Source organism: Dama dama, chromosome 9 (assembly GCF_033118175.1).
Source record: "Dama dama isolate Ldn47 chromosome 9, ASM3311817v1, whole genome shotgun sequence".
NCBI classification, from domain to species: domain Eukaryota; kingdom Metazoa; phylum Chordata; class Mammalia; order Artiodactyla; family Cervidae; genus Dama; species Dama dama.
Genome location: NC_083689.1, coordinates 48843863 through 48864492, shown reverse-complemented (window position 1 = coordinate 48864492; position 20630 = coordinate 48843863). Strand labels below are relative to the sequence as shown.

General features: G+C 34.3%; 1 protein-coding gene across 1 annotated transcript in view; it reads right to left on the bottom strand.

Moving 5' to 3' along the window:
- The window catches only part of SEC24A (SEC24 homolog A, COPII coat complex component), a 68570-nt gene that overhangs the window by 25818 nt on the left and 22122 nt on the right, over positions 1 to 20630 (bottom strand). The window contains exons 2-11 of the mRNA XM_061151326.1: positions 19666 to 20148; positions 15080 to 15250; positions 13094 to 13171; positions 12371 to 12537; positions 11933 to 12105; positions 10980 to 11082; positions 9723 to 9849; positions 8022 to 8131; positions 4632 to 4744; positions 3067 to 3185 (exon numbers count right to left, since the gene is read on the bottom strand). Coding sequence (XP_061007309.1) covers positions 3067 to 3185; positions 4632 to 4744; positions 8022 to 8131; positions 9723 to 9849; positions 10980 to 11082; positions 11933 to 12105; positions 12371 to 12537; positions 13094 to 13171; positions 15080 to 15250; positions 19666 to 20148 — 1644 coding nt within the window. The remainder of the gene's footprint in view (positions 1 to 3066; positions 3186 to 4631; positions 4745 to 8021; positions 8132 to 9722; positions 9850 to 10979; positions 11083 to 11932; positions 12106 to 12370; positions 12538 to 13093; positions 13172 to 15079; positions 15251 to 19665; positions 20149 to 20630) is intronic.

The window sequence follows — 20630 nt, the reverse complement described above, 5'->3', positions numbered from 1 at the left end:
TTATATGGATATCCTACATTTTGTTTATGTTGGGTTGTTTCCACTTCTTGGCTGAGTTGTTAAAAAACATTCATGTACACATTCTTGGGTAGACATGTTCTGTACTGTTTTATTTTTAATAATTCATGTTAACAATTAAAATAAATTGAAATATAGGTGCTTTCCTATTAAGTAAAAATGCTGGGTTATATGGTTAACTCTATGTTTAACTTCTAGAGGAACTGACAAAATGTTTTCCCTAATGGCGGCACTATCTTCCATTCCTACTACTAGTGAATGAAGGCTCTACTTTCTCCACATCCTTGAAAAAACGTGCTACTGTCCTTTAAAAAAATGTTTGCTATGTGACACCCAGCAAGGGATATTCATCAGCTTTTGTATAAAATTGAGAGGCTGAACCATATCAGTAAATTCACAACTTGGCCCATTACCAGAATCACCTGTTATGTGATTTTATTTTATGCCAAGTAAGTATTTGGAGAAACATGAATAGGTAACAGAAAGGGGAAAGACTGACTTGGCTGCTCTGTTGTGAGATTTGGAACAACCAGGACAGAAGGGGGGCTCTATTAATCTACTGCATTTTAAAGATGTACAGCCAATTCTCATAATTCACAGATTTTATAGTTGTGAACTTACCTATTTATTAATATTTATTTGTAATCCCCAAACCAATACTCATGGAACTTAACCAGTTATCCAGACATCCTCAGAGCAGCAGAAAATTCTGGTTTTGAGATTTCTTTTTAACTGCTCTGATATGGCATTTCTTTGTGGTTTTCATTGGCATTTCCCTGGTAACTCATGATATGAGCATCTTTTCAAGGGCTTATCAGCCAACTGCATAGACACAATGTTGAATATGGTGTACCATAGAGACAAGGCTATTCAAATCCTTTGCCCACTTTTTAATTAGGTTGTCTTTTTATTAAGCTGTAGAAATTCCTTGCATGATCTAGATATATATTTTGATCAAATATATGACTTTCAAATATTTTTTCTCATTCTGTGGGTGTCTTCACTTTCATGACAGTATCCTTTGAAACACAAAAAGCTTTAGTTTTTAAAAACATTTTCATTTTTTTATTTTATTGAAGTACAGTTGATTTACATTGCTGTGCTGATTTCTGCTGTACAGCAAAGTGACTCAGTTATACAAATACATATTCTTTTCCATTATGGTTTATCATAGAATATTAAATACAGTTCCTTGTGCTACACAGTAGGACCTTATTGTTTACCCAAGGTTTTAATTTTTAAGAAGCCCAACTTACCTATTTTCTCTTTTGTCGTTTGTGCTTTTGGTGTTTTATCTAAGAAATCACTGCCTAATTCAAGGTCACACACTTCTATGTTTTTTTCTAACAGTTTTATAGTTTCAGTCTCATATTCAGATTTATGATCCATTTGGTGTTAATTTTTTAAACTGTGACAAACACATATAATATGCAAAGTTTATCACCATAACCATAAAAAAATTTTGTCATTCCTTTTCAAATTTTCATTCATTTATTTAATTTTTTTTTGGCTACACAGACTTTCTCTGGCTGCCGTAAGTCAGGGTTACTCTCTATTGTGGTGCCCGGGCTTCTCACTGCAGAGGCCTTTCCTGTTGTAGAGCAGAGGCTCTAGAGCACTCGAGCTTCAGGAGCAGTGGCTCAGTGGGCTCAGTAGTTGTGGCACATGGGCTTAGCTGCCCCATGGCAAGCGTTAACTTCCTGGACCAGTGTCCCCTGCATTAGCAGATGGATTCTTAACAACCGGACAACCAGGAAAATCCTCACCTTAACCATTTTTAAGTGTACAAATTGTTTTCCATAGCACTGAACCATTTTACATTCCTACCAGCAATATACAACAATTCCAAAGTTTCCACATCCTTACCAGTCCTTGTTATTTTCCATTTCTAAAAATAATAACCATTCTAATGGATGTCAAGTGGTATCTCATTGTGATTTTGATTTGCATTTCTCTAATGACTAATGATGTTGAGCATGTTTTCCTATGTTTATTGACCATTTGTACATCTTCTTTGGAGAACTGTCTATTCAAGTTCTTTGTCCATTTCTGAGTTGTGGTTTATTTACTGCTGAGTTGTATGTATGTCTGTTAGTCACTCAGTCATGTCCAGCTCTTTGCGACCCCATGGATTGTAGCCCACCAGGTTCCTCTGTCCATGGAATTCTCCAGGCAAGAATACTGGAGTGGGTTGCCATTCCCTTCTCTGGGGATCTTCCCAACCAAGGGACTGAACCTGGATCTCCTGCATTGCAGGTGGATTCTTCACCGTCTGAGCCATTAGTAGCTCTTTTATTAATCCTTTATCTTATGTAAAATTTGCATATACATGTGTTTTCTCTGTACTTCTCTACTTCTTTTTACTGTCTTGATAGTTTTCTTTCATGTACAAAAGTTTTTAACAGTGATCAAGTCCAATTTATTTATTTTTCTTTTGTTGCTTCTGCTTTTAGTGTCATATCCAGGAAATCACTGCCAAACCTAATGTCATCAAGATTTTCCACTGTTTTCTTTTTTTTTCCCCCACTGTTTTCTTATAGTTTCAGTTCTTAAGTTTAGGTCTTTGATCCACTGAGTTAATATTTTTTTTTTAAATATGGTTGAAGATAAGGGTCTAACTTCATTCTTTTGCATGCTCAGTTTTCTCTGAACCATTTGTTTAAAAGATTGTCTCTTCCCCATTGAATGGTCTTGGTATCCTTATCAAAAATAAAGTTACCATATATGTGAAGGCTTATTTCTGGGCTTCTATTCTGTTCCATTAGCCTATGTCTATCCTCAAATACTTCCTGAATGAGATTTAACATTAACTTGCTTTTGTTGCCTTGTTCAGAATTCACTTTACCTCCATAACTCTGTTTCCTCTTCTATAAAATAAGAGCTTTGACTGAAGAACTGTCACAAGTTCAAAAATCTTGTCACTATATACTCAAAGTTTTCCTCAATATAGTAGAATCATACCAAGTGATCTGAATTGGCTGAACAATCATGAAATATTTCTAAAACTAATATTTCCTCAGTTCATTAATTTAAGTATATAATATATACCTTCAATATCTGAAACTATTAGCATCTGAGGTTGAGAGAGACCTTCTTGAAGACTGTAGAAGTGGATTGTACTATCAAATGTTATGAAGCCAATTTTTGTCCTGGTGTTGCCAGGAAGCCTAAAAACAAATTCAGAAGAATATTTTATAAAGTTTTATATTATACCTAAAATATCTGCAAAGAGTTACATACAAACATTTGCTTCTGTCCTGTGGAAAATGTGCCAACATAAATGTTTTTAATCCGTGCAGTGTTTAATCACCATGGAAACATATACTACTCAAAAGAAAACACTACACATAACCCAAATAATCAACAAAACCAAGCAATAATACAGCAATCCAAAACTCATTATACCTATATAAAGCTATATTAATCACTTAGGAAATGACACATAAAAAACAACAGAAAGTATATACAAAAGTCTGTAGATGATTTTAACTTACAAAAAAGACTTCAAAAAATTACCACATACCAACTCTAAAATGTAATTTACATACTGCATAAATCTACATACTGCTTTACATACTGTATCTTTTTAATTGCCTAAATTTATTTTTATATTGCTTAATGCATTCATTTAAGAAGATCAGCAAAAAGACGTTTTAAAGAACTTAAATATGTAAACCTTAGTTTTACAAGGGGAAAAACAAACTAGTTTTCATTCTTGGGTAAGTTAGTAAACCCTCTCATCAACAAACAATTCTTATACACAACCTACAACATTAAAAACACAAATGCCGATAGGAACAAAAATGTCTGTAACCAAGCTGAGGGAGTTAGTCCATTTCTGATGAGATTTGCTCCTGAACATTCTTCCTTACCATACAAGAGCACAAGAGTATTTCATTACACTGAAAGGTCATGCTAGCTTTCATGGGTTATACTAAGCTTGTAAGAGCCATTTAAAGTAAAGTTGTTTTAAGAGGCTTAAATGACCAGCAAATGCAATGTGTAGACACTGTTTAGATTCTTTTTCCAACAAACCCACAATAAAAAAAATTCTTGAGACAACCAGGAACAAAAATTGAACTGGATATTATATCATATTATGGAATTACTGCTAATTTTGTTAGATGTGATTCTCATATTTTAGTTACAGTTAAAAATAACTCCACTTATTTTTAGGTAAAATGATCATATTATGGAATTACTGTTAATTTTGTTGGATGTGATTCTCATATTTAAGTTAGGGTTAAAAATAATTCCACGTATTTTTAGGTAAAATGATATACTGACTGAGATTTGCATTAAAATACTCTAGGAGAAAAAGCAGGGGCAGGGGTAGATGAAGTAAGAACAGCTGAATGCTAAAAATACTGAACCTGAGGCTAAGTACCTGGAACTTCACTAAGTTCTATTTACCACATCCTTGAAATTTTTCCATAATAAAAAGTTAAAAATAAACTAGTATTTCTCAGAGAAAGGGAGACCTAAAGTTAACTGTGGATTTAAGTGGACTTTTAGAACATAATTACATAGCTTTTTAAATATATTTTGGAACTACCTGTTCATTTTATTAATACAAACACTGTTTCTAAATTAACCTGAGTTAAGATACTTACAAATCCAGATTGTCTAACAAACTCTGGCAAACTGAATTCAAGTATCCAGTTTCAACTGCATTGTGAGACACATCAAAAACAAAGAGGTACACTGGAGGCTGAGGTGGTCGTAACTGAAGGAGAAAAAGGATCTCATTAAACACAATTAACAGGATTTAATTTAAACTTACCATTTGTCATGTCTACATATAGCAAAACAATAAAATAAATATTATTTACAAATCAAGTGGAGCCTATAATAATAATAGATGAAGAAAATAATATAGAAAGAAGTTTTTTTCAGATGCATACTTAGAAAAAGGAAAATGAGAATATGATTGTCATCTGTCAGAAGAGTGTTTTTTCTAGGACAGGAAGGAGAATACATATATTCAGAAAGCTTTTAGGGGACCTCCTTGGTGGTCCAGTGGCTATGACTCTGTGCTCTCAATGCAGGGGTCCAGGATTCAATTTCCAGTCAGGGAACTAGATCCTACACGCCAGAACTAAAAGAGCCTGCATGATGCAACTAAGAGTTGGTGTAGCCAGATATCAGGTTGGTGCAAAAGTTTTGCATTGTTGAACTTTGCCATTTGATATTGGAAAATTTTTTAAGTAAATGTGGTTATGATACACATCATTTTAATGTGCATTTCTTGCTTTATGTTTTTTGCTAATGAATTATTACTTGTTATTTTTGTATGTATTTTTAGACTATAGAAATTGTTACTAGACAAAAAGCGAATTCATGCAATTTTCTTATCGGCGTTCAAAATGGGTCATAAAGCAGCAGAGACAACTCACAACATCAACAATGCCTTTGGCCAAGGAACTTCTAATGAATGAACAGTGCAGTAGTGGTTCAAGAAGCTTTGCAAAAGAGATGAGAGCCTTGAAGATAAGAGGCACAGTGGCCAACCACTGGAAGTCGACCACAACCAACTGAAAGCAATCATCAAAGCTGATCCTCTTAAAACTACATGAGAAGTTGCCCAAGAGCTCAATGTCAACCATTCTACGGTCATTTGGCATTTGAAGCAAACTGAAAAGGTGAAGAAGCTCAGTAAGTGGGTGCCCTCATGAGCTGACCGCAAATCAAAGAGGTTGTCATTTTGAAGTGTCATCTTCTCTTATTCCATGCAACAAACACAAACCATTTCTCAATCAGATTGTGACTTGTGACAAAAAGTGGATTGTATACAACAACCAGCAACTATCAGTTCAATGGCTGGACCTAGACGAAGCTCCAAAGTGCTTCCCAAAGCCAAACTTGCACCAAATAAAGGGTCCTGGTCACTGTTTGGTGGTCTGCTGCCAATCTGATCCACTACAGCTTTCTGAATCCCAGAAAAACCATTAGATCTGAGAAGTATGCTCAGCAAATCGATGAGATACACTGAAAACTGCAACACCTGCAGCCAGCATTGGTCAACAGAAAGGACCCAATTCTTCACAACAATGCCCAACCACCTGTCCCACAATCAACATCTCAAAAATTGAACAAATTGGGCCACAACATTTTTGCCTCATCTGCCATATTCACCTGACTTCTTGTCAACCAACTACCACTCCTTCAAGTATCTTGACAACTTTCTGCAGGGAAAATGCTTCCACAACCAGCAGGATGCAGAAAATGCTTTCCAAGAGTTCGCTGAATCCTGAAGCATGGATTTTTATGCTACAGGCATAAACAAACTTATTTCTTGTTGACAAAAATGTGTTGCAGTGGTTCCTATTTTTATTAATAAAAAGCTGGTTGAGACTAGTTAAAATGATTTAAAATTCAGGATCCAGAACCATAATTACTTTTGCACCAATCTAATTAATAAATGGGCTTCCCTGGTGGCTCAGAGGGTAAAGCATCTGCCTACAATGCAGGAGACCTGGGTTCGATCCCTGGGTTGGGAAGATTCCCCTGGAGAAGGAAATGGCAACCCACTCCAGTACTCTTGCCTGAAAAATCCCATGGACGGAGAAGCCTGGTAGGCTACAGTACATGGGGTTGCAAAGAGTAGGACACACAAATGAGCAACTTCAGGAAGGAATTAATAAATAAATATTTTTTAAAAAGAAAACCTTTTGAGAGTATTGGCAATGTTCAATTTTTGGACCTGAGTGGTGAAACAGTGGTATTATGGTTAGTTGGTAACCTATATATTCATGATTCATAGGCTTTCATCATATTTCACAATTTAGAGAAATTACAGTTCTGAAAATGACAAATCAAGTCAACTTGAGTTGGTTATTTAACCAATACATTTCAACCAGTTGCAGAAAAATGCACAAGTATATTTTAAACTTGCAGAAAAATGTACAAGTGTATTTTGTATATACTTGCAGAAAATGTGCAAGTATATTTTAAAAATTGCAGAAAAATGTACAAGTACATTTTAAACTTCCAAGCTCAAATATTTGTCTTCAATTCAATAAAAAGCATCAAATAATTACACTCAGAACTTGATGTATAATATACTTTTATATTTTTTTGCACATATCACTTGCCAAATTCATAGAATCTGCTGTCCAAGAAGTAAGTCTGGAAGAAGCAACATCTCTTGCAGACCTAGGCAAGTTTCCAAATTTAAAGGAAGCCATTTTTACAAAAGCTAAGAGGTAAAGAAACGGAGGAAAGCCAATTCAAAAAAATAAATGCTTCTGATTTTTTGGCTTTACATAAAGAAAGCTATAACAGCCATTTAAGTGTCACAAAAACATTTTCTACACTGAAATTTCCATGCGGTGAAAATAGACTGAGTCCTCATAATTTCTATAGTAAAATGGCCCCAACTGACCAGATAGAGACTATCCCATAAAAATACACTAAAATAAAGTATTAAAAGTTGGTATTAAGTCTTATCTTCATATTCCCTTTTCTTAGAGGCAATTACTGCATAGAGAAAGAGAAACCAAAAGTTCTGGATTTTGCAAGTCACTTAAGTAAATCTGTTTCATACCTGTAAAACAGGATGAACAGTGCTTAATTAAGAGTTGTTTCTGATGATCAAAGAGATATATGTGGTTTGTAAAATGGACAGTACTAATCAAACATTAGGCATAATTATTATCTTTTCAAATGCAAGACCTCAGATACTCACACAAGTGTATATATAAGTACTTGAAGAGGATACACATCACATTATTATTTGTAATAGCAGAAGCCTAGAAGAGACCTAAAAGTAAGTATGATCCCAATATTCTATTGCAGATTTCTGAATGGATACCCAAGAAATAAACGGAACTTCACATATACTTTCACTCTCCAAACTTAACCCTTATATACAAATTAACTATGTTTATAATGAACAGGATAACTTATAAATTAAAAATATAAAATTTCATTAAAAAACTATATGGTATATTTAAAACCCAGTATTATGAAATATTTATGCTACATAAAAAGTGAAACTTTACCATGTATTCTGAAGGAGCCATAAACTCAATTGTAGCATTTTGAACTTCAGGTCTTCTGTGAGGTTCTCCATAGACTCTGGTCAAAGGGTTGTACATGAATTCTTCAGGAACTATGTGAATTAACAACATACACTGTTAAAACTGAAAGGATTACGTTTAATACAGCTTGCATTTGGCTGTTTTCTTAATTTAGGGATTCATATATAATTCAATATAAACTAAATATTAAAAGCTAAATGCACTTTTTTTTTTTTAACTTGGCCATGCTGTGAGGCATGTGGGATCCCAACCAGGGATTGAACCCACTCAATAACCACTGGACTGACAGGGAAGTCTGGGTTAAATATACTTTATTTTTGAGTTCCATTCAATTGCTCTCCATAATGAACAGCACTAAGTATGTTTTGCTTTTACAATTACAAGTACTATGACTTTTCCTATTTTCTAATATCCTTTTTCTCTTAATTCCTGGAAAGCTGCTTTCCTAAAATACTTTAAGAGGATGATAAAAACTCATTAAGTGCTAATTATTTTCTTAAATGCAAGACTAAACTTTGTCTTAAATTTCACAGTGGTAAAAGGATAGTAACATTTGATGTTGTTTACAGACTCTGGTTGCCCCTGGAAAGCTACGGCAAAAATACTTCTAAGTATTTTTAGGGTATCAGGGTATGGGGCATGGTGAGTTTCAAAACTTATTAAGACCTCTATGGAATATCAGCTGCCTTCTGCTTACAAAACACTAGTGCTCCAATATTTTCTAAATTATCACTGCACCTGTCTTCTCAATAACTGTTTAAAAATTCAAATCCCAATATATGCTAAAGGGTAAGCTATAGTTCATGAAATGCTCTGGGCTGCATATGAAAGTGACTTCAACTTTTATTACAATTTAACTTCATATACCAAAGCACATATACGTAAGCTTTTAAGGGTGTACTAAACACTATACATACATATATTTTCTGAATTATTACAGCATAAAAAGAATGCTCTTTTTCTACCCTCATTTTCTTCTACTCTAAAAATACAAACAGTAAAAGTGGTTTTCAAAAATATCAGAAGCTCCTCTATTTCCCAATGCTTAATGAAATGTCCTTCTAAACAGATTTTCAGAAAAACTGAAAACTTAATTTTCAATGTGGATATCGGCATGCCCTTTTTCCTTCTCTAATCCTAATAGAATGTTGTTAGGTGATATTTCTCAATATATAAATAGTGAAACAGTTACTGAAGGCTATCTCCTCCTCATCAATTACTGAAAAAACTACATTCAACTAACCTTCTAGCACTGCCCACCTCCCTTCATACAGCAGTGAATGAAGCTAATGGCAGCTATTCTATGGACTTATTTTCTCTCACCCTAGAGAAAAGGCACGGGACAATTTCTAAATAAAAATATTTCTTAAATTATAGGCTTAAATAATACCATGAAATATGCCATTTATTATATGCCCAATATAATAAATGTAAAAAAGTGGTATCAAAGTAATATTACCATATTTTTTTGCTTAAAAGGTATGTAATCAATTATATATAAGTATAAATGCCTAGGAAAAAAGTGAAAAGAAGTTATATCTGAGTGGCAGAATTACACATAAATAAGACAGGAGTTTGTGTTTTTTTTTGCTTTTTTAACTTTACATTTATATTATCGGATTCCCTATAATGAATACAATAATGTTAATAAAAAAGACATACCATCATTAATTCGGTAACATAAATTACATTTCCATCTCCTTTGATCAAGAAAGCTGACAAAAGGGTTGATGTATGTCCTGCATGAACGGCACCTCACAATTGTACTAGAGGTAACCACAGGCAATTGCTGGAAAAAAAAACAACCAACTAATTTATTAAAGACAGCAATCATCATGTCTAAGGGTAAAGCAATTAATCCATACAACTGTTGCAATATTATAATTTTCGAGGAAAAACTAGGGTAAAAAATGTGTCCAACCTGCCACACAAAATATTATGTAGTTGACATGTATTTATTTTTAAACCTTAATGATTTTCCCGAAGACTATTCTCATTAAATTTTGCCTTTTAAAAAGTTTTTATTTTCTCATTAAAAGTTTACATTGCATACACAACACTGTAAAGCAACTATACTCCAATAAAAATTGATTTGAAAAAAGTTTACACTGCAAAATCAACATAGTAAATTTACAGTGTATTTCTGAGATGAATGCTGAAGGATCGATTAACATTCTAAAAAAAATCAATTAAATTATTGGGAAGTTTCTTCATGTTACATTAATAGGCTACTAAGTTCTCATAAAAGAACTATCACAAAGTAAGTTATGGTTTAAATCATATTTCAATGTTTTATTTGACTTGGCAATTATGCTATTTAAAGTTTATCCTACATATTAAAAGATCTAAAGTCTTAAAATCAAAAATCAATAAAGACAATACAATCCTATTACCAAACGGAGGTTGGTTATGGGAAAGTCATTTCACCAAAAAAAAAAGAGAAAGTCACTTCACTTATGAACTGATCAACTCAAATGACTGGGTCACATGTCATGGGTCACATGTCAAGGTCCCAAAGCCTTAGGACAAAAGTAGAAGGGTTTTTTTTTTTTTCTCCTTTTTTTTGGAAACAGTTTCTCAAAGCAACAGACTTTACTCCAAGAATAGAAGAACTGGGAGAATAGGTAAAGCATTTTAATGGGTAAACAATTTACAACTTAAAAAAAAAATACTATGGTTCATTTATCTATTTTCTTCAGTACATCTATCCTACTCAGTACCTCCTGAATTTTTCAACAATATGTTTATTTTATCTTGTTGTAAAAGTGTTTGATAATAATCTTTTTGACTGAAATACAAATAAAGGAATTTGTCAATGGTCAAATTCCTAAAGAGCTCAAACAAAATTCTTGCATTATTATAAAAGATGCCTTACCACTAAGATAATTTTCCACATTTACTGTCACTAATAAAACATACCACTAGGTCTTTAAAAGGATGAAGCAGCAGTCCCAGAGGAAGTTTGGCTTTATTCAGTAAGGCCTGAGTCTGAGGAATGCTAGTCAGTGTGCAGCGAAATAACCTGTATCAAAGTAAAAATCATGTATCAGTTATTACTATGACTAGTTTGGAACAAAAAATTTTCAAAAGATTTAAAAGGTACATGTTGTAACACTGGATCAAATTATAAATGAAGTATTTCAACAGGCTCTCACAAATTTTATCCTTGCTAAATATTTAAATCCTATTCAGAAAGAAAGGGTAGATGGTTACAATCCCATTTCACATAACAAAACAGTTTCTTCTCAGCTTGTGCATAAGACAGCCTGGACTATCAAAGGACTTACTTTTTCTTTATATAAATCTAGATTGCACTGGAATTACAAGGTGGTAACCCAAATTTGCAAATGTAAAGTTATATGTATTACCTGAAAGCTCAGTTTTGTATTAGCTTCTAAAAAGGTGGTTTAAAAATAACACATTCAATTTATCAGAAGTCTTCATATCTTAAAAACTTCATAAACCTAAACTCACAACCAAATTGAGAAGAGAAAAGCATACTATAATTATGTTTGCTATGAAAAATAATTTAAAATGATAGCAAATAAAGGATTATATAGAATCAAATCTCCACACTTCGGACTTTGAAAATATAATAGAGCCACCATAATGATAATGAATATCACAGTCCCATTAGAGTTGATAAGAGCAACTATCAGATCAGGCATTACAACCTTATTTCTTTACTTAGAACATTTCAAATATCAAGTAAGCAACTAACAAAGTACTGTTTTGTGCATGCAGACTACTTTCATAAATTAACACACCTACATAGCTTGCTCAAAATACATGAAGCTCAAAAAAAAAATCTGGAAGCATTTTAGAACAAGTAAAATGTCATATTCAATAAAAAGTACTGTTTGAAGCCTTACTCTGGGTTACAGTTCAGTTTCTGGATATCTTCATGCAAATTTGGAACTGGAGGCTGCAAAGGTGTCGATGGAAGCATGTTTCTTTCTTGAAGAAGATTGATAACTCTTAGCCCCTCTGGATGTAGGCTTAATCCACTCATACTTGCAGTTAAATGATTAGCACCTAAAGGAGTCTAAAGAAATATAACTTCACATTAAGTAGCCTTTACAATGTCTTCCATTGAAAAGAAAAGCATATATTAATAACAAAACTGTAATCTCGATTTCCTGGTCAATTTTTTTGGTTCTGGAGACATCTAACAGGACAAAAGTCTTACGAAATACTCATTATCATTCTAAGTTGGTAAAACAATGTTCATTGTACCTTCCTTAAATGTTTTCAGGTGAAAATAGTTTAAATCAAAAAGCAGAATACAGGTTATTAAAAGAAAAGTATACCTGAGTAAAAGCCTGTGGACCACTTGCGTAATTCAAGGAAGAGGGTGGTATTCCTGTTCCTGTTGTACTAGGTGGTGTTGTGTTCTGATAACCAGGTGGTAAAGAGGGATATGAATATCCAACACTTCGGCTCATTGTGGGATTCTTATTAGTAGGCTGTGATGTTGCTAGAAACAAGGTAACTTTTAAGTTCTATTTTACACTCCAGAGTACTTTAAATCAACACATAGATCCATTAAACTTGTAACTCCAAAATCCTTTGGGTAACTTAATACTTTAACTCATCAATTTTGTAAAATAAAACAAACACTAGTAACAAAGTAAGAGCAATGATTAAAATCTAACTAATGTGGTCTATAGCTATAAACACACACAGGTTAAGTTTAGTATACTTAATTTACTCATGTCATGTACTAAACATTGTATTCACTAAAATTTTAATTCAAAACAACTTTAACTAAAATATAATAAATGTTCAAATGGATAAATTTAAATAGGTCTAACTGATAAAAGTATTCTATAGTCATAACATCATAATAATAAAGCCCATAATCCCAATTCTAAAGGGGGCGGGGGGTGGGGGGAAACCTAACAAAAAGTCTAAATCCATAGAGACAGAAAATGCTAACAGGAGATACCATTGCATGACCTAATTATTAGGTTTTCTTCTCTGTTTTCTATCAGGAACACATAAAAAAAATAAAAACTTTCATAGCATCTCACCCAAGAAGCCACCGCCTTCAATCTCATCATAACTATTGTGAACCACCATAGATCCATTATTGGTATTTGATATAATACCTAAGGAGGAACAATATTTAACAATATTCAAATTAGAACCAGTATTACAATTTCTGCAAGATCTGATCTAGTGTTTAAAATTTATGATAATGTTCCAAATGACAAATAGCTTAAACCACATCCCAGGAAATGTCACATGTTGAAATAAAAATTTCAAATAATATAAGATTCTAAATATACAAAATATATAAAAGTTTCAAATAACTTTATAAACCTCTAAAAAGAATGGTACTTTGTGGAGTTTACAAAATTATATACAATCTGAAAGTTTTAACAGTTTCAAGAGCAGCATTAAAAACTTCTAAGGAGCAGTACACACTAAACTAAGTCACGAAAATCAATATTTAAGAATGAGGATAAATACGGATGAGATAAACTATGAGGGTGAAAACCTTTAAAAGAAATACAGAACAGAGTAGAATCTAGAATTAATTCTAAAGTGATATATAGTAATTAGAACAATTGCCTTAGTCCAGCAAACTAAACTAATAATAATAATCTATCACTAAAATTTATTAGCTCTAATTCAGGTATAGAAGAAATCAAATCAGTGAACAGCATCACCTCTAGCACCTACAAATAAACGTGTTAACTTTTAACAGTCATTTTAATACCAAATAGATAAGTTTAATGACTTCAATAAAGTTAGTAACTCCTTTCCAATTCTCAAGACCACCATGACTTTACCCATGAGTTGATATATTAATAGAAAATCTTGGTAATCTTGTAGAAACAAAAACACTGAGCATATTCTTATTTATTTACTGTTGGCTGTGCTGGGTCTTAGATACTGCACAGGTTTTTCTCTAGTTGCAGCAAGCAGGGGCTACTCTCCAGGTGCTACGTGAGGGCTCCTCATTGCATCGCTACTCTTCTGCAGCACATGGGCTCCAGGCTGTGTGGCTTCGATAACTGTGGCATGTGGGCTCAGCAGTGGCAGCTCCTGGGCTCTAGAGCACAGGTTTGGTTGCTCTGTGGCATGTGGGACCTTTCCAGCCAAGAGATCAAACCCATGTCTGCTGCATTGGCAGGTGGATTCTTTACCACTGAGCCACCAGGAAAGCCCTGAGCATATTTTTAGTTGGCTAAAAGTTTAAATACTTATTCTAGCTTGATTTTCAAAATTATCATGTGAGACACTACTTTATCATTTTGTTACTCATTGTTAACATGATCCTTTTCAAATTATACACAGGTCAGTTTTTTTCCCTACTAACAATACTAAAAAAAGGAAATGGTAGGAGAAAATACAAAAATGATAATATTGATTATACTGAGTTGTAGAATATGGGCAGTGGCTTTTCCCCCCTCTTCTTCTGTTTTCCTATTTCCAATCTTGTTACAATGGTTATATTATACCTAAAATCCAATTTCTTACTTTACAAAACATTTTAAGTTAATAAACTTGTATTTTAAAGTTACATCTGAAGATAATGGTTTAAAACTATAAAACATGAAAATGTTTTTACATTTTACTTTTTATTTAGGCTTATAAATGTTTGTTAACAGTGGCAGTTTGTTAACAGTAATGGTGGCAATCAAAAACCTGCTTCCACAAAAAAGAGCCGATATATTAAAAATATAGCTTCAAACATCATGTCCAGAAAAGCAAAGGTCCCCCTCTCACCTCCCTCTACCAAGAGATACATAGCTTTATAGCCATGATTTTTAAAGTCTGCACAGTAACAAAAAAGTTAACAGTGATCCCAAAGGCTAGTCCACAGCCCAGAATAGAGGAATGGAAAACTGAGAAATTTTTTTAAACCCTAAATTCCTAAGGGGCATCTCAAACCAAAACAACCAGATTTTCTGGAAAAATATGGCTTGTGTGCACAGAATTCAGAAAATATTAATCCTTCCACCCTGAGTCAAAACTTTAGGACTTGACTTGGTTTTTGTCCTGCTTACCTTCTTGGTTGCTAGTTGAATTAAATGAGGGCTGGGGCACAGTTCTAGGTGTCAATTTCCGAGGAGTAAGGGCCCTCACTGGAGGTGGTCCTCCAGTTGGAGGGGGGCCAAGAGGAGCTCCTGGTTGAAAAGTGGTAGGCAGAGGTGGATTTGCTAAGGGCAGTGCAGACCCTATGGAAACAATAGTTTTTCACGCGTCACTTAAGAACTTAAGAAAAAGGCCAAAACAGCCTTCCACCAAATCTAAATAACTTCCAAATTTATATTTTCATTATAAACCAACAAATTACTACAAATAAGTTAACTTCCCAGATTGACTGTCTAATTTTACATGCATACTTTACACATTTCCAAATCTCTCCTACCATAATTCATGTGTGTGTGTGTGTGTGTGTGTGTGTGTGTGTGTGTGTGTGTGTGTGTGTGTACGTGCGCACTCAGTCGCTCAGTTGTGTCACTCTTTGTAATCCTATAGACTGTAGTTCATGGAATTCTCCAGGCAAGAATACTGGAGTGGGTTGCCATTTCCCACTCCAGGGGATCTTCCCAACCGAGGGATCGAACCCAAGTCTCCTGTGTCTCCTTCACTGGCAGGCAAATTCTTTACTGCTGTGCCACCTGGGAGGCCACCATAATTCTTACCTGTCAATTATTAAAGCAATATAAAGTCGGGATCAAATCACTTATAGAGTAGACACAATGCCCTGTTTATTGCTTAATTTTTATTAACTGGTCACAGAGTTTCAACAGGCTATGTCAAGTATTGCAGTAGAAATTAACATGAATAAAATTTTATGGAGTACTTATCAACATAGCCCATTCGATTACCATCAATTAGGGTTAGATTTAGCTTTCTAAAACTAGAAAGTATTCTGGTTATCCTAAATTCTCCAAGTTTTATCTCATTTTGCTTCATTTTTATTGGGGGTATAACCTGTTAATATTAGATAATAAATGTGTACACTGTTTAGTGTTTACCTAGTAATAATTATAAGCAGGTTACTTTCAATAATGACTTACATCCTATATTAAGAATACTTCCTAGGCTTAGAAATCAGGAAATGATCCAAAGTTTATGTATAAACCTTATGAAACACTGCTATCCAAAATGCTTAAAAGTATCCATCAAACTAACCTAAAAAATATCATGGTATTCGTCCTTGTATCTACCAGTATCTCACTGTCTAAATTTCACCAATTTTCTATTAGGGTAGTAAGTTCTACTCTTGAGGAAATTCTGTGTGATATGTAAAGTTCCAAAACCCACAACCAACTTCTCATTTGCCAAAAAGGAGCAATAGTCTACAAAGTAGATAAAATACTACTGATTAAATACATGTGATTTAAATTTTCATTTTAATACTTGTTTTTTTATCCTTTGAATTTAATATATTCTATCTATGTTTTATAAAATTGAAGGAATAAGGACACCAAATATGAAAACTTTCAGTATCTCTTCAATATTGTTGAATTCTTCAGTGCTAAGTCACTTCAGTCATGTCCAACTCTTTGTGACCCCATGGACTGGAGCCCACCAGCCTCCTCTGTCCATGGGTTTCTCCAAGCAAGAATGCTGGAGTGGGTAGCCATTCCCTTCTCCAGGGGACGTTCCCAACTCAGGAACCAAACTGAAAAATGATCTTCCAACAAGACTAGTCAGTGCCCTGTTGTCAAAAGTGAAGATAGAGATTATTGCCATGGAACTCCCTTATCGAAGGACAGAGACCAGTCAAAGGAACAAAAGGGCAAGGTACATTACCAACTCAGCATGAACAAGAATGTATGATACATCTGGCTACAAAGATGTAACAACCTAATGTTTAACAGAATACAAGTGAGCTTATTGAGATTTTTCACAGCTTAAGAGGAATACTGTTGAATCCAGAATAAGCTATGTTGCATAAAATAGACTTTATTTTTTCAAGTTGAATGACTCTTATTTAGAACATTAATAGCTAGAGTTTCAGAATCTGGCTTCTGAGATCTCGAAAACTAATTACATGCTAAAATGTGGCCTATAAGAAAAGAAAAAGTTAGAGAATTTTAATATGTGAACTATATATTTTGCATAACTTAGATACAGTTTTGAGTTCAGACAGTCAGGCATCTACCAACAATGATGAAAAAACAGAGGTAAAAATCAGGGAATTTTTTGAGGTCTCATTAAGAAAAGAGAAGAGCAGTCAAATAGTTCTTTCAGCAGTCATATGCTTCTTTTACACAGAAACCTTCCTAAATTTTGGCACTTCCTTACGTCTCTGTCACATCTGTGCTATAATCAAGGTGCTCTACCTGGGGGCACCTCAGGGCGGTCTACCTTCCGTTATAGCCAAAAAAAATTTCAGGGTATTGATCACATGCTTTGTAATGAGAGGCTACACATACTTCCAAGTAGTTTTTATTTTTTAATTTTTTAAAAAAATATTTATTTATTTGGCTGCATTGGGTATTAGTTGCAGCATGTGAGATCTTCAGTTGTGGTATATGGGACGTAGTTCCCTGACCAGGGATTGAACGTGGGTCCCCTGCACTGGGGACATGGAGTGTTAGCCACTAGATCACCAGGGAAGTCCCCCAAATGGTTTTTAAATAGTACTTTTTCCTAACCTATTTTCTTGTGGCTTTGGGCAAATTATTCAAGCCTCACATTTCTTATCTGTAAAACATACTGCTATAAAAATTAAATAAGATAACACACATTCAAGTTTGGTAAAATGCTGGAAAATAACAAATATTCAATAAATGTTATAAAGAAGTGAATGTTCATTAATTTCAAATGATTAATGCTCACTCACAGTGTCAAATAAATAAGGATACAAGTAATCAGAAGGATTTTGGTTCTAACAATGATAGGTGAGAAGATCTCTCCAAAGAAACCAAGTTTCTAGAAGCGCCCTTAATCTTTACAAGACCAAAATGCATTCACCAAGGTTAGTGGCTAGTCAAGAGGCTAAGAAAAATAGTTTCAGCAGTTAACAAACTATAAAATGCAAGAAGTCCATGTAGTATCTAGATGCATAAATACATATTAACATAAAAAGGTAACAACTGATAATACCATTTCACTTGAAAACTTTTACTAGTTCATTTCCTTGAGGATATCTGCTGAACAGAATCAATCTGCAGATCCCAATATAGAATCTGAATTAATAGTCAAAAAAAAAAAAGAATAGTGAAATGGTTAAATGAACCTCTTTTTGAACCACATATGACCAAACAATGAGGTTAAAAAGATTTAATGATCAAAGTGAGTCCAAGAATACATAGCTTTCTTCCCAAACTGATGTACAGATTCAGCACAATCTCTATCAAAATCATAGCTATCTTTTTTTTTTTCCCCAAAAAATTTACAAGCTAATCCTAAAATTTTGAAGAAAATGCAAGGGACTGAGGACAGATAGAACAATCTTGGAAAAAAAAATAGTTGGAGGAGTCAATATTTCCAAACTCAAAGCTTACCATAAAGCTATAGTAATCAAGATGTTTGGTAACAGTATAACAATAGATCAATGGAACAGAATTCAAAGTCCAGAAATAAATCCTACATTTATGATCAACATAACCCTTATTTTCAACAGGGGTGCCAAGATCATTCGATGGGAGGAAGAATACACTTTCTATCCTAGGACAACTATATATCCACATGCACAAGAATAAAGTTAAATCCCTACCTACCAACACCATATGGGCTTCTCTGATAGCTCAGTTGGTAAACAATCTGCCTGCAATGCAGGAGACCCCAGTTCAATTCCTATGTCGGGAAGATCCCCTGAAGAAGGGGTAGGCTACCCACTCCAGTATCTTGGGCTTCCCTTGTGGTTCATCTGGTAAAGAATCCGCCCGCAATGCGGGAGACCTGGGTTCAATCCCTGGGTTGGGAAGATCCCCTGGAGAAGGGAAAGGCAACCCACTTCAGTATTCTGGCCTGGAGAATTCCAAGGACTATATAGTCCATGGAGTCACAAACAGTCGGACATGACTGAGCAACTTTCACTAAAAACACCATATACAAAAATTAACTCAAATTTGATCAAACACCTAAACGTAGGAACTAAAGTTATAAAACCTTAGAAAAAAAATGCAGGGATAAACCTCTGTGCATGGCTTTCTGACGACAGATGTGCTCAATAGTACTCCTCACTTCAAAAGTAAGTCTGTTTTCACTGCCCCTCCAAGATTCTCGAATTTCTGCAGTCAAAAACTGTCTGGGCTTTAACAAATAGATAAGCCAAGCCTTAGATCAAATCCAAAGAGAGACCACAGGGATTGAGTTTCCCTAGAATACAAGTTGGAACCTTGCTAATGTAAGTACTGGCCAGTCCTCAAGGAAGTGATTCTGCACGTATACCTGAAACCCTCAAGTATCATAGGTGACCCAAAGAAACTCAGATAATACCTTCAAAGGAAAGAAGCAAAGAAGAAACAATCATGATTTTAACTTAACCCAAAAGTTGCAGAAATAATCTAAAGATTAACAGTGATCAAAAAAATAAAGTCTTCCATATGATTTTAAGACCGAAATAGTAATTTAAACATTTAAAATAAGCAAAATTTTCCTATTTCTAGCACTCCTATAAGAACTCTACCTGATTTTATGACGTTGTTTTGAAGTGAAGTATCTCCAGAAGAAACATATTGAGGACTCATCAAATTTGTATTCCCAGTCATGGTTGGTTGGGATGACGCACGAGGACACTGGTTTGTCTGTGACAAATAGTTATACTGCCAATTCGAAGGTGATGGTACGCTGGCTCCAGGAAGAAAGCTACCAGAAGGCATTGGTGTAGCAGCTGGGTTCTGAGAAGTAGGTCGTGGCATTTGGGGACTAGGACCACTATGGAGTGAAGGTGTCACTGGATGAGAAGCCACAGGTGGTCCATAGAGAGCTTGTCCATGTCTCTGATAATTACTTAACGGAGAAACAGTCTGGGAACTACCAGAGTTACACTGTCCGGAGACTGGATTCAAGGTCTTTGCTGGTATTAGATGAGGGTAGGATCCTGTAAGCTGAGAATTATACCCTTGGCTCACTGACACTTGTGAAGACAGGAGGGCATTCTGGACAGGACCTTCCAATAAGAGCAGGAAAAATTAGTCTTACAAACAAACAGCAATACTTAAAAAAATACAGTAAAATATATGCTACTCTTACAACTCAACAACAAAAAGACAAATAACCTAATTAAAAATGAGCAAAAAAAAAAAAAATGAGCAAAAGCTTTAAATAGTATTCAAATATACTTCCAAAGACATAAACAAATGGCAAAATGTTCAACATTATTAGTCTTAAGAGAAGTGCAAATCAAAACCACAATGAGATATCACTTATACTAGGATGGTTAAAAAGAAAAAGACGGCAAATAACAAACGTTGACAAGGATGTGGAAAAACTGGAACCCTCATACTTTGCTAGTGGAAATGTAAAACAGCACAACTGCACTGAAAAGCAATCTGGCAGTTCTTCAAAATGTTAAACATAGATATCATATAATCCAGCAATTCCACTCTTGGTCTCCATAAAAACTTGCAGACAAATGTTGATATTATTATT